Genomic DNA, 12,508 nt, shown 5'->3' on the forward strand with positions numbered 1-12,508 from the left:
GGGCTCGCGGCCATTTCAGCGCCACCAAAAAGCCACACCGAGAACCCGGTAAACTACTGAAGTTAGGTAGTTTATTAGTGGCAAATGGGGGGGCGATAAAACCCGACGGCTGCGGATATACTTCACAATCGCGTCCTATTTGAATAATGTTTCTGTAGCCTGTATTTTGATTACATGGTGATGACCGCGAGTACGCCCATAAGCTATATTTGGTATCAAGATATTGAATGGTGGCTCTGTGAGGCCTGTCATTAAATAGTGGTACAAGAATAATACAGAAGACGAACGCAATTCTCCTTGCGTCGTGATATAGCCGCTTTCCTCCTTTCCAGTCGATTTAAGGGCGCCCTCGCCCACGGGGTCGCATGCTCGGTCGTCCTCTCGGCCGCCCGCGCCCCCTGAGCGCGACAAAAATCGGCCTAGACGTACTTCCCGACCGGTCAATTCTTGCCGGAATATCATTGTCACTGGAACCTGAATCGCTCCCCGAACCGCCTGTTTCTTCTGCATAGGTGACGTTCACACCACTCTCTTGCCGAGAGGCAGTGCTGGTGTTTTCGTCAACATCCTCGAAGGACTGTTTGCGAACCATCGTAGGCTTATTAACCGCAGTAAAGCTGGGCAGCTGCACAGTCATGCTTGCCGATCTCTTGGGGGAATTAGGCTGCGGGGCGCTGGGTGATGATGTACTATCCCAACCTCGCTTTGCAATCTTGAACGTTTTTCCACGGAGCGCCATACGCTCCTTCAGAGACATGAACTGTTGACCTGCAGTGCCAGCCCGCTTAGGAGCTGGTGATCGGGAGGGCTCGGAAGCACGAGGTCGACCTCTGCGTGGTTTGTGGGCAGTAGAAGCGGGCTCATAATCGGCTTCTTCAGCTCTTATCCGCTTTGAGGCGATCCCTGGGCCGGACTTCCTAGGACGTCCAACGCCGCGTCGCCGTGTATCGCTGCTGGCTTTCGTCTTTTCCGTGATATCAGCTCTCGTAGACCGGATTTCTAGGCTTACTGAAGGTGGGCGTTTGCTGTGCGCGGGGGGTCGGCCACGGCGTTTTTGTCCTGTAGGGGCGCTGCTGTGGGAATGGACTTGAGCTGATGAATCATTCTTGTCGATAGTCGCGTCGTCAGCTTCTACCTCAGGCGCAGCATCCATTGTTGGCTTAGGTGATGGTTTTCCGGGTGCGCTTGCTGGTGGCGTATTGGCTTGCTCATTGTCGTTGAACTCTTCCACCTCTAAGTCTTCCAATTCAACATAAGATGCCTTGGGCTTTGCATGCCTTAGTAGGGGTTCGCTCGCATCATAGCGGAGATTCCCCTTCCTTTTCGGTTCTTCAGAGCCAGGTTGTACCGAAGTCATGTCCTCAGTATTCCCAGCGCCGCTTTCTGGAGCTGGTTCTTGCGCAGACGCAACAGGGGCTTCATTAAACAACGCAGGATCCATGCTGTCGAGGAAATCATGCTCGCGTTGGGGCTTTGGCCGTTTCCGCGAGTGACTCTTGATGATGAACTCTGGGTCTTCATTGTCCTTTTTCGCCTTTCTCTTTGCGCTGCGAATAGATTTCTTAACCAAGTCCGGTATGTCTGCTTCCTCCTCCCTCAAATCCTCGGTGGTTGGGGCTTGGTATGGGTCAAAGAGAATCTTGTCTGGAGTATCATCTTGTTCGTAGTAGCCCATTCCGATCCTTTGAGCTGCGAATACAGGTGGGTCAGGGTAAGACGAATCATCTCCATCTTGCCCATTCATAGCCTGATCTCTATTAATAAGCCAGGGTGCTGATTGCGGCGATGGCCCCGCTGCCTGTTGATTGAGACTGAGCTGCGCAAAGCCGGCTGGTTCCGCCCCTTGTTGGTAAGAAGTACCGCCAGCTATCGGTGTTGGCCGTTCGTGATGGGATGAATCATGGGTTGAGCTTTCAGCAGCCGGGCCTGCGTCGTCGTCTTCATGGTGTTCACCCTCCGCCTTGGCTGTGTCCGCTTGTTCTCGCAACCGCTGCATGCGCTTGGTATCCTGGCCGCGGCTTTTTTCACCAGCGGCCTTCAACCAAGCCAAATTGTGTAGTCGAAAATCAACAAGAGCTTCGACACTTCGGTCATCCGCAACAGCCCTTGTATCGTGCCCAAGCGATGTGTTTTTCGGCGTATATGGGTTGGTAGTTCCTGTTCGGCGACAGTAGCCGCAATTGCATATTCCTAAGCACTTTGGACACTGCCAATTTTCGTCCTGGAGGACTTCTTGTGGCATCATGTCGAAGGCTCTATAAAGGACACCAAAGCAATATCCTTCTAAGCAATCGGGATTTGAGCACATCTGCATGCGATAAACAAGCTCCTTGTGACAACACACATGGCATCGCCGCACATTGCCTTTCTTTTTCCTCCTGCTCCGGCTCTTCTTCGCTTTGGACTGCTCTCCCTCTTCGCCTTCCTCGGATTCGCTTGGAGCTAGTTCTTTTTCGGTTTGAGTGATGTCCTTCCACGGTCGTTGTCGCAGTGCCTCTTGGCAGATTTGTGCAACTGATTTCTTGCCACTTAGTTGTTTCGCAACTTCAAGTGGCTGTGGAGAAATATTGACATCGATGAACCCATCATTAGAGATGATCATTGAGCGCCATTTTTCATGGTTTTCAACAAGCTCACTCCAGTGCCACTGCTCACACCATTGCAAACCCGACAGACAGCCGCAAGACCGGCCCATGGCATAGCATTCCATGCAGACGTCGTATGTATCTTCATCGCCGTTGACGAGAGTCCGAACACATCTCTTGCAAGTAAGAAAACGATTAAAAATATTTCCGCGGCAGTATGAGCAAGTGATGCAGGAGTCAAAAGGGACGAATTCAACCTCCCGCTCCCTGAATAAAAACACTTCATCCACGACTGTTTTCGTAAAGAGAATGAAAAGTTTCTTGAAATCCGATGCCAGCTGTTTGGCCCGGAAGGAGTTTCGTATGTCATCCCGATGAGTTTTTCGAGCATGTTCATCGAGCGATTGCAGGCGTTGGTAATAGATTTGAAGTGTATAATAGATCATGGCCTTGTTCTTATACTGTTCATCTCGACACACCAGCCGAGCTTTCGGAAGTGCCTCTTGCAAAGCTAACTCGAGTGTTTCGACAGTCGTTCGGTTCCATGCAACCTTCATTGTTCTTGTCCCTCTGTTCCACACTTGATGAGCGGCAAGAGGAGGAACTAGGATAAAGTCACCGACGCGTTGTTCTACCACATAAACATCGAAAGGGGCCTTCTTCCACGCGTTGACTTGTGCGAAATGTTTCTCAATCTCAATGTCATGGCCAAGCATTGACAAAAAGTACTCTCGGACGACTGCACGGTCTTTGCTTTCCGTCATAAACCAGATCGAGCTGCCGGGCTTTTCACCATTTGCGTCACCTGAGGCCTCCACCATGATATTTTGCCCGAGAGACGCACACATTTCACGATGCGCTGGTGTGTAGGTGCCTTCATGGCCGATGTAACACATCAGGTTTTCAGCGCGCATCTCTCGAGGTAGGCTGGACATGAGATCTCCAGCTGAGGCGGCGTCGCTCTGAGGGTTCCGCGGCTCATCCTCAGTTTCTGACATGGCTCCAGTGCGGGTGACAGTGTTGTTGAGATAGAATAGAACTGGATTGACAATGTTTTGCAGTGCCTCCTGCCATTCGGGTGGGCAATCAATGTCCTTGAGGTAGAGACGCTGTCGTCGGTCATCACGAAAGTTGGTAGGAGTCCACTGATTGGTCAACTGCTTCATGGATCGTAAGTAATGACCTGTCGTCATGGGAATATCGCTCTGCGACACGATGTCGCGAACTCTTTCCTCTAAAGCGCAGTCAGTATCGCGGTTGATGAGTCAACAGGATCTAATCGCTTCTCACCTTTCTTGTCGTACTTTTTCTCCAGCCACTCAGAGCTGAAAAGCCACTTTGGCAAAACCGCATCGAGGCCTTCGATGACAAGCGGTTTTCCTCCATTGATAACGTGCATGAGGACGAGCTTTTCGAATTCCTGAGGACCTAAGCCGCGCAGTTGGCCTATCGAAACTCGCTGTGCCCATTTTAAATTGGGCACCTCATCTACCAATGAGCGCAAGTCGAGATCCGGCGATATAGGATCGAACTTCGCCTGAGGGTGAGATGCCGCAGGCATCGTGTCTGATTCTAAGGTTGAGCCTAATAATTGTGATCAGATGTCGTGTCTGCAGAGCAAGCGCGTTTGGCACTTCATTATTGGGTCGTATTGCTTGTTTGCCGACAAAAATAGAGGAATTGTGATACAGCAGCACTATACAACGGACTTTCACAATAGTTGAACGCCTTGGAGTGCTTTCCCCATGTCGAACACGAGGAGCGTCTCGCGGGTGGCAAGCTGCTGGCTCGCGTTCTCACGTGATAGTGCCTAAGCCTTCTGCGGCGCCTGAGGCTGGAGGTGTGTACCTTGGACTCGGAGCGATTCCATCTAAATTTAGTGCCCGTCATTAAACCAGCCGACCAGAGAAAATGCTACAGTGAGAACATATACTACATAATAAAACGGGACTTCGCACCTCGTGGTCAATACTGGCGCATACTGTACTATTGGACTACTCCTCCGACCTTGAAGGTGCGTTGCTAGTCCTGAGCTCTTTGTCGAGCACCAATTTCTCACCATTGTTGCTTAGATGACCCTCTCCTTGCTGCAGCGCGGCCTTAATGGCAATCTCGCTCGGGGACTATTCTCGTCCCGCTTGGCGAAGGCACATCAGGGCCTGAGGTGTCGCGATGCGAGAAGGATGCAGCTCCGATCGAGTATCCGGCAAAGCACAACGTTCCATGCAAGTGATCGTCGCCTTCAAGCTGCAGCCGAGCCTACGGGGCCAACCACTCAACAAGGCCCATCGCCCTATGAAGCACCAAAAACTGGCATCCTCTCGATGTTACCTGCAAAATGGATTCCCTATGGAGAGCTCATTCGAATTGATAAGCCAACCGGAACTTATTATCTCTTCTTCCCTTGTCTCTTCTCGACTCTTTTGGCGGCGCCCATGGCAGAACCCATAACATCAATTGCGTCCGTTGCCGGTACCTCACTGCTTTTCTTTTCCGGAGCTCTGATAATGCGCGGCGCTGGATGTACAATTAATGATTTATGGGATCGGAATCTTGACCCGCACGTTGCGCGAACGCGACTGCGACCCATTGCACGCAAAGCGGTGACTCCTTTCAATGGCCTGGTGTTTACTGGCCTCCAACTGCTGGCTGGGCTCGGAATTTTGCTCCAATTTCCGTTCCAGTGTCTCTACTACGGTGTCCCTAGCTTGCTCTTTGTTGCCATCTATCCATTGGCAAAGAGAGTCACTTATTACCCACAGGCTGTACTGGGGCTGACGTTCTCCTGGGGAGCTATCATGGGGTTCCCGGCGCTTGGAATCGACTTGTTGTCCAACAGCTATGCCTTGACCGCTGCTGCTTGCTTGTATACGTCCAACATCGCCTGGACTGTTTTATACGACATGATCTATGCCCATATGGACATCAAGGATGACGCCAAGGCTGGAATCAAGAGTATTGCTCTGAAGCACGATGCGGATACCAAAAAGGTCTTGACGGGACTTGCAGCTGTTCAAATTGGGCTTCTCGCTGCCGCAGGAACTGCCGCAGGGGCTGGACCTGCATTCTTCATCGGGAGCTGTGGCGGTGCAGCAGTTGCTTTGGGCGTCATGATCAAGCGCGTCAATCTCAAGAGCGTTAAGGATTGTTGGTGGTGGTTTGTCAATGGCTGCTGGATAACTGGCGGCGTCATCAGCACAGGTCTTGCGACAGACTATCTGCTTCGTCTGAGCAAATCGGAGCCAGAAAAGGCCATCTCAACGTAAGTTGAGCGTAGCATTGAAAAAAATTGTACAACAGCATGCATAGTAGCGATTTGATTGTGGAATAGATGGTGGCCGGTCGCATGGGAGTTGCATATGTATCATTCATAGTTCATGTTTTTTTTTTGAAGACTTTTTGTCTAAATCTCAATAGCAGTCTCCATTGATACATTTCCCAACCTTTAATGCCAATGTAAGCACGCCGATAGGACTCCTCATGCCGAAATAGGATGTGTTTTTCTTCCACCACACGCCGCATTTAAGAACGGGGCTTCTCCTTCTTCTCCTTCCACAGAGCGAGCAGACCGACACCGGAAACCTTGACGACCTTGAAACGAACACCGGGAATATCACCCTTGGCCTTGCCCTTGCGACCGAAACCAGCCAGGAGAACCTCGTCGTTCTCGTCGACGAAGTTCAAGCAACCGTCATTGGGGACTAGAGTCACGTATTAGACAGGCATCCCCTGTATGATGCGAAATGACAGTCTTGTGCTGCCCGTACGTACCGAAAGCTGTGACCTTCTTGCCGTTCTTGATCAACTGAACACGAACGCACTTTCGGATAGCCGAGTTAGGCTGCTTGGCCTCGACACCGACCTTCTCGAGAACAATTCCCTTGGCGTGAGAAGAGCCACCGAAAGGAGAAGACTTGAAAGCAGTGCCTAAAGCACGCTTCTTATAGTGAAGATCGGCCCATTTCTGGTCCTTGCGGTTCGTTCGCAGCTTTCTAGCGGCGTTAAGACCACGGGGTTTGCCTCCAGCCATGATTGCTTCGATATATTAGTCGGACGTGTTCGATGTATAGACGGGGGTTTCCAAGGGTTGGAGTCGAATTGCACGTACCGAATTATCTGGGTATCGCGGGACGGTTGGTGATGTGACTTCTTGCGGAGCAGGCGAAAAGTTGGACCAAAGTCCCGCCAGAATTTCATGGTAGGGTTTTCGGCCCTAGGAGCCAACTCACAATTGGTGGGCGAGGTCACGTGATACAATCTTCCCAGCCGGGGATGAGGTAAGCAATCTCAAAACACAGTCTAAACTAGATCGGGGCTAGTAATTGCGCCGCTTGCTGGCGTTTGCCTGGTCATTTTGCCAGGAGGCTGTCTGCTTTATTGAGATGAATTGCTGGAATTTATGAGGCAGTATTCGCAAAACACCGTCAGTATGTCTCTCTCTAAAACTAAGAGCAAGCAAAGAGATCCTCCTCCATCTTTGTTTCTTCATCCCTCTCCAGGCGCTTCCCGCGTTTCTTTACCCGGGATTTTAGCTCCTGGCTCTTCTGTACCCGGACCAGCAAGCATCAAGCGAGAGCGTTCGTCATATGACAGCAGCGCTTCGATACGGCATGCACCAGCAACTACATCAGACCAGCAAAGAGCTGGCCGCGCTGTGAAGCCAGCGGATAGCAATCGGGCAGCAGACCGGACAGATGCCCTTTGGGCGGAGATGCAGGCAACTCTAGAGGAAGTTGAGCTGTCAGCATCTGCGGGCACTCATGTATTCGGTCGCTCGCACGATATCAAATTGGCTGAGTTGCGAGCAGCACAAATTGCACTGGCACAGGCTTGGGCACGCAGCGAAGCAGATGGCACGATGGAGAAGGCTTCCCATGAAGAGGGAAGCCCAGACGTTGGCGATGACCTCCGGAGCGCAAAGGGGTCGTTCGCAGACGCCGCCAAGCCGGGTACCAGCGATACAGAGCCTAATAATAATAATAAGGGAAATACAAGTCTGCCACGGCAATTCGGTGAGGACGTTGAACGACTGGGAGCCAAGTTGGAAGAAGAGACCGAGGCAGACATATTATTAGCCAGGAAACGGCGCGAGGCAAACGATGAATACTTTCAACGTGTAAATGCTGGTGTTATCGACGTAGTATCAAAGCTGGAGAAGGTTGCGATAGCGATGCGAGCGGTGGAACAGGAAAGTAAGGATGTCTGGAACGAAGGTGAAAACGAAGGTGGCAGCGAATAGCAGCAGGTAGTATCCCATGTATTATATCCGCAGCAGCATGGCTTGTACCTTGAGAAACCCTCCCATAACGATCTCAAACTTGGAGTAAAGCTCTAAGAATAATAATGACCAATTGCGCATGATGCGCACAAGAGAGAAAAGCCAACAAGGAGAACTGAACGCTGCATCGTCCATCAAGGGTTTCATAAAAACCCGAGCTCCAGTTTCAGAATTAAGGTTGTCGGTAGGGTAAATAAATATGAGAACTCTGTATAATAATCCAGTAATCTAATTTCAAATTGTATTGCGTGGCCCTGTGTATTCTCATCCACAGGAACTTGTAAGGACCTGCCCAAAGAAGGAGGTTGTGCAAGCACCTGTGCGGGGAAGACTCTTGGCTGGGCTTGTGCCGAGGCGGAAGAACTAAGTTGCGCGCCGTGCTCGCGGGCAGTAAATAGGCTGGTCCTCCCTGTATTAGTGTCTATGTCATCAGGTGTCATTGCCACTTCCCATTCATCACAACCCGCCACGTTCCTTTGAAGTTACAAAGAAACTGCCTGATACCGCGCTCCTAGCGATTCAAACAGAGTCCCAACTTCAGCAAAAGCGCATAGGCGATAACAACTTTCAGTCGAGATGAAGCTTCTGCCGCAAATCATCGCCGCGTTGGCCCTGCTTCCAGGCGGGTTCGCTGTGGATCGCAAGATGTCGGTCATCGTCTCCTTTGACGACTCTACACCCGATTATATTGTAGCCGAAGCACGGCAGAAGATTGTTAATGGCGGCGGACAGATAACGCATGACTATCAGATAATCAAGTATGTTTCATATTGCCTGCCACTTGTTCCAGATGCTAATCATGCTATCTGCAGGGGCTTCTCTGCTATCGCGCCCGAGAAATCGCTGGAAATAGTGCAGGCCTTTGGCAGTGAACACAACATCCAGGTGGAAGAAGATCAGATTATGACGGCCAACAGTGGTTGATCACGGGCTTCCATTCGGCACGTGTATATGACTATTCGAGAGTATTGCTATAGGGACATGATCATTGATGTATATGAGACGGCGTTGGGTTAGCTGGTTTTATTCCTTCTTTCTTTATAGGTTCGTGCCATCTGAGCTTTCGGAACAGTTAGGTACATGTCTCGTGATACTCTGCGGAAATGCATCCGGCTTTTGCGACCACTATTTCGCAAGACACAGATGTGAACACCTAGTCGACCAAGGCATGTATGCTGAACAAGCTGAGCGATTTTTGTATTCATTTTTGGGTACCTAGTCATCACTTTCGCTCAAATGTTTTGTCTTTAAAGTATGTACATAGCGCGGCTGGTCCCTGTAAGATTGCAGCTCCTCGGAAAGTGGGTCTGACATGGTGAATGTCGTAGCCTTTGACGTGTCGAGGATGATGCTCATTTTGGACCTTGCATCTACCTAGCTGCCGTACAGGCAAACAGTGGCTTTTATGTACGGTATTTGCGAGCGAGAAGCACCATATTTTGGGAGACAAAGCATTATTATCGCTGGCACTCAACCCGGCTCTACCTATTCGTCATGCCGCCACGTTCGAAAGCTCTCTACTCTGCCGTTAGACTTCCCTGCTCGTTTTGAAAGCTGAGCGCCACCTAGGTAGCCAGCGTATACCACCAGCTCGTCACGGCGTATCCGATTATTCTCAAAGGACATAATGCCGGTATACAGCGGGCGCGCGCAAACCGCGCTTTTAAAGGCTGTGAGTTTTGCTGGCTTTGCTATCTCCCGTGCTGCGAGAAACTAACCCAGCCATGCTCAGGTAAACCACGTGTTTAGCCTGGACCGCAAGGCCGACTCTTTAGAAGATCTAACAAATGGCATAATATTAGCGAATATTCTGCATGAGTTGGACCCCGAGTTTGATCCGTCCCATCTTGAATCCAATCCCGCCACCTCCAGATACCTGACGAACAAACGCAATATCCAAGCTGTCTACAAGGGCTTATTTCGCTTCATCCGTCGACAAATTCCCGAACTAGGCTGTCAGGCTAAAAAGTTCGACTACCATGCCGTTGCCGAGAACCCCGAGCCGCAAGGGCTCAGCCAGGTACGTGATAGCTTCGACAAGACGGTAGTCTGTGGAAGATCGCAAGCTAAGATACAATACTCATAGCTCCTTGCCGTCATGGTTTCTGCGGCTGCAATGGGGCCGGATAACAAGAAATACGTTCCTTTGATTCAAACCAGCCTCGACAAAGTCAACCAAGCGGAAATTATGACCATCATCCGCGCAATGCAAATCGATGCAGCGAACGCCGGCGATGAAGACAAGCTCAACGAAGACATCGATGCAGTAATGGAAGCCAGAGATATGGACCTCGTAGTTGAGGAGCAGAATGCAGCCTTGCGGCAGCAACTCGAGATCAACAAAAAGGCACTCTCTGACTATATTACCCGCCTGGAGCACCTGCAACAGAGCCATGAAGAACTCAAGTACGAAAAAGAGCGAAACGACCGGGAACTCGAAGTGTTACGCAAAGCTACGAAGGATGGCGCCAACAATGCCGAGGCTATCCGTCTTTTAGAGGATCAAGTGCACGAACAGATGGAGATCATTGCGAAAAACGAAGAAGCCATCCGTGACCATGAAAGAGCGCGGGCACAGCTGGAAAGCGAAGTCCAGAAGCTTACACAAAAGAGTCAACATGCGGACGAGCTGCGAGATCAAGCTACGGAATGGCGCCACAAGGCTGAGGAGCTGGAGAAGAAAGCCAACGCTGCCGAGCGCTATAAACAGAAGCTTGAATCGCAACAGCATCTTGTGAAGGAAGTGCAAAATCTACAATATGAGCGCGCAGAATTGCAGGAGCAGCTTCGGTCTCTGATGGACGAACGAGATAAAGGGGATCGGACGAGGAACGCTGAGGATGAGCTGACGCGCATGTTGACCCAATCCGAACAGCATCTGTGGGATGAGCGCAGCCAGAAAACTCAACTTCTGAAGGACATGCAGACGCTAGAAGATGAGCTACTGCGACTAAAGGCGCAGCGCAGCCACGACGAGCACTTTATCCAAGACCTGCAGGATCAGTTGCAGCAAGATGGTGGAGCTTCGCAAGGAGATGCTCTAGCGCTGCCTGTATCTTCAAGCTTGGAGGATGAACTGAACAGTGCAGCAAGCGACGATGGACAGAAAAACATCCCCCTTGAGCTATCTCGGCTAAAAGCGGAGAATGACCTACTTCGGAGAACCATTGGGTCTACAGGAGACGCAGTCACTCTGCGCAAAGAGGCCGATGATGAGAAGAAGCAACGTGAAAGACTTCAACAGAGCTTGAATGAAATGTTTGAGAAACATACGATAGTTCAGGACCAGATAGATGCTCTGATGAAGAGCTCTACAGGAGAGAAGTCTGCAATCCTAGGCCATCACCCCATTGTTTTAAGCGCCTGCTAATATCAGCTATAGTTCAAAAGCGTTTATCAATCTGCGATCTGAGCATGGCCAAACTCAACATGAGCTCGAGCAGCTAAAGAAGCGCACTGCTGCTCTGCAAGCAACACTCGCAGACAAGGAACGAGAGTTGATGGGCGCAAAGACAGAGCTCTCGGCTGTTGAGAAAGACGGCATCTCCGCCCTAGACGAACTCAAGAGTACCGATAAACTTATATCTGAGTCACTCAAGGTGGAACTGGATCGTCTGCGAGAGGAACTCGCTTTTGTTAGCAATGAAAGAGAAGCCCAAAAAACGCAGCTGATTGACGCCCTGCTCGCGAAAGACAAGTTTCGCAAGGACGCCGAAGAGGCAAAGGAGCTTCAAGAAACGGCTGCACTTAGTGCTGCAAACCAAGATTCTTCAGAAGCGGCCAAGAAGGCAGCAGAGAAGATTGAGAAGTTGCGAGACCGCCTCGTTGAAAGAAAACAGGTGAGAACATCGGGAAGGCGTCTCAGTGGCCTTGGCCTCAAACTATATGTTTTTGAGAATTTTGAGAAAAGCGCTAACATTTTTCAAAGCAACTTGAACAAGCTGAGCAAGATAAGATCGACCTGCAGAGAGAACTCAAAGCTTTGCAGGGCGGCGAACTTGCCACTGCGCAGAAGGTAGGTGTATTTGGCATTGAGTTTCCTGAGAGCATCATCGCGACCGGCGAGGAAAGGCTAACCACACTTTCAAACAGGCTGCTGCGGATCAAATGATCAAAAATCTGCAGCGCGAGAACGCACTTATTGCTACGGCGTGGTACGACCTCACCAGCCGTCTACAGAGTAACCACGTCGTGCTTCAGCGCCGGCACGATGCGCCCAAGAGCTGGCTGAACAAGCAGAGGCAGATGGTCAATGGTCAGTTGCGCCAACGCGACATGCTCTACCTCTACTGACCTATTCTTCTCAGCTTCCCCGCGGAGATAAGGACGTAAGGTTGAGCTCCGTGTCTGCTCCGCGACTTTGCCCGCCAAAACTGCACCCCCTCTTCGAGCCGGTGTGAAAGTACCAACGGCCCACACCTAAGCCGTTCAGAAGAGAAGAAGAGAAGAACAAGGTGAACCACTCTTTACAGACTGGCCATCAATCTTCGGTTGTATACACCTGGGCACAGCCTAGAAGCCCGTTCAAATGTCCAAGCCAAGCTTCCTTTTATAGACCTTAGCGCTCTTTTATTAATATCCCATGTACATTTCTCTAATTGGCAATTTTCTGGTTAGCAGCACGTGGTTTCTGGAATGCGAAACG

The 12,508-nt window shown here is 50.6% G+C and overlaps 7 protein-coding genes across 7 annotated transcripts; 4 read left to right on the top strand and 3 right to left on the bottom strand.

Moving 5' to 3' along the window:
- Positions 1–337: 337 nt before the first annotated feature.
- Positions 338–3,778, bottom strand: ISF_06646 (JmjC domain-containing protein; the record flags this gene model as incomplete). Its single annotated transcript, XM_018850250.1, has 1 exon — positions 338–3,778. The coding sequence occupies one exon, from the start codon at positions 3,776–3,778 to the stop codon at positions 338–340; it is 3,441 nt and encodes a 1,146-aa protein (XP_018702738.1).
- A 41-nt stretch (positions 3,779–3,819) lies between these two features.
- On the bottom strand, positions 3,820–4,146 carry ISF_06647 (JmjC domain-containing protein; the record flags this gene model as incomplete). The annotated part of the gene is made up of 1 exon (XM_018850251.1): positions 3,820–4,146. One exon carries the CDS (start codon positions 4,144–4,146, stop codon positions 3,820–3,822), a length of 327 nt encoding a protein of 108 aa, XP_018702739.1.
- Positions 4,147–5,383: 1,237 nt separating this feature from the next.
- Positions 5,384–5,851, top strand: ISF_06648 (4-hydroxybenzoate polyprenyl transferase; the record flags this gene model as incomplete). The annotated part of the gene is made up of 1 exon (XM_018850252.1): positions 5,384–5,851. One exon carries the CDS (start codon positions 5,384–5,386, stop codon positions 5,849–5,851), a length of 468 nt encoding a protein of 155 aa, XP_018702740.1.
- A 256-nt stretch (positions 5,852–6,107) lies between these two features.
- Positions 6,108–6,615, bottom strand: ISF_06649 (ribosomal protein S28; the record flags this gene model as incomplete). The annotated part of the gene is made up of 2 exons (XM_018850253.1): positions 6,108–6,286; positions 6,357–6,615. 2 exons carry the CDS (start codon positions 6,613–6,615, stop codon positions 6,108–6,110), a joined length of 438 nt encoding a protein of 145 aa, XP_018702741.1.
- A 399-nt stretch (positions 6,616–7,014) lies between these two features.
- ISF_06650 (hypothetical protein) lies at positions 7,015–7,824 on the top strand (the record flags this gene model as incomplete). Its single annotated transcript, XM_018850254.1, has 1 exon — positions 7,015–7,824. One exon carries the CDS (start codon positions 7,015–7,017, stop codon positions 7,822–7,824), a length of 810 nt encoding a protein of 269 aa, XP_018702742.1.
- Positions 7,825–8,439: 615 nt separating this feature from the next.
- ISF_06651 (Proteinase inhibitor, propeptide) lies at positions 8,440–8,787 on the top strand (the record flags this gene model as incomplete). The annotated part of the gene is made up of 2 exons (XM_018850255.1): positions 8,440–8,621; positions 8,676–8,787. The coding sequence occupies 2 exons, from the start codon at positions 8,440–8,442 to the stop codon at positions 8,785–8,787; spliced, it is 294 nt and encodes a 97-aa protein (XP_018702743.1).
- Positions 8,788–9,490: 703 nt separating this feature from the next.
- Positions 9,491–12,187, top strand: ISF_06652 (hook; the record flags this gene model as incomplete). Its single annotated transcript, XM_018850256.1, has 7 exons — positions 9,491–9,535; positions 9,596–9,883; positions 9,950–11,187; positions 11,246–11,702; positions 11,792–11,878; positions 11,956–12,118; positions 12,171–12,187. The coding sequence occupies 7 exons, from the start codon at positions 9,491–9,493 to the stop codon at positions 12,185–12,187; spliced, it is 2,295 nt and encodes a 764-aa protein (XP_018702744.1).
- Positions 12,188–12,508: the final 321 nt, after the last annotated feature.

Source organism: Cordyceps fumosorosea, assembly GCF_001636725.1.
Source record: "Cordyceps fumosorosea ARSEF 2679 chromosome Unknown scaffold_17, whole genome shotgun sequence".
Lineage (NCBI taxonomy): Eukaryota > Fungi > Ascomycota > Sordariomycetes > Hypocreales > Cordycipitaceae > Cordyceps > Cordyceps fumosorosea.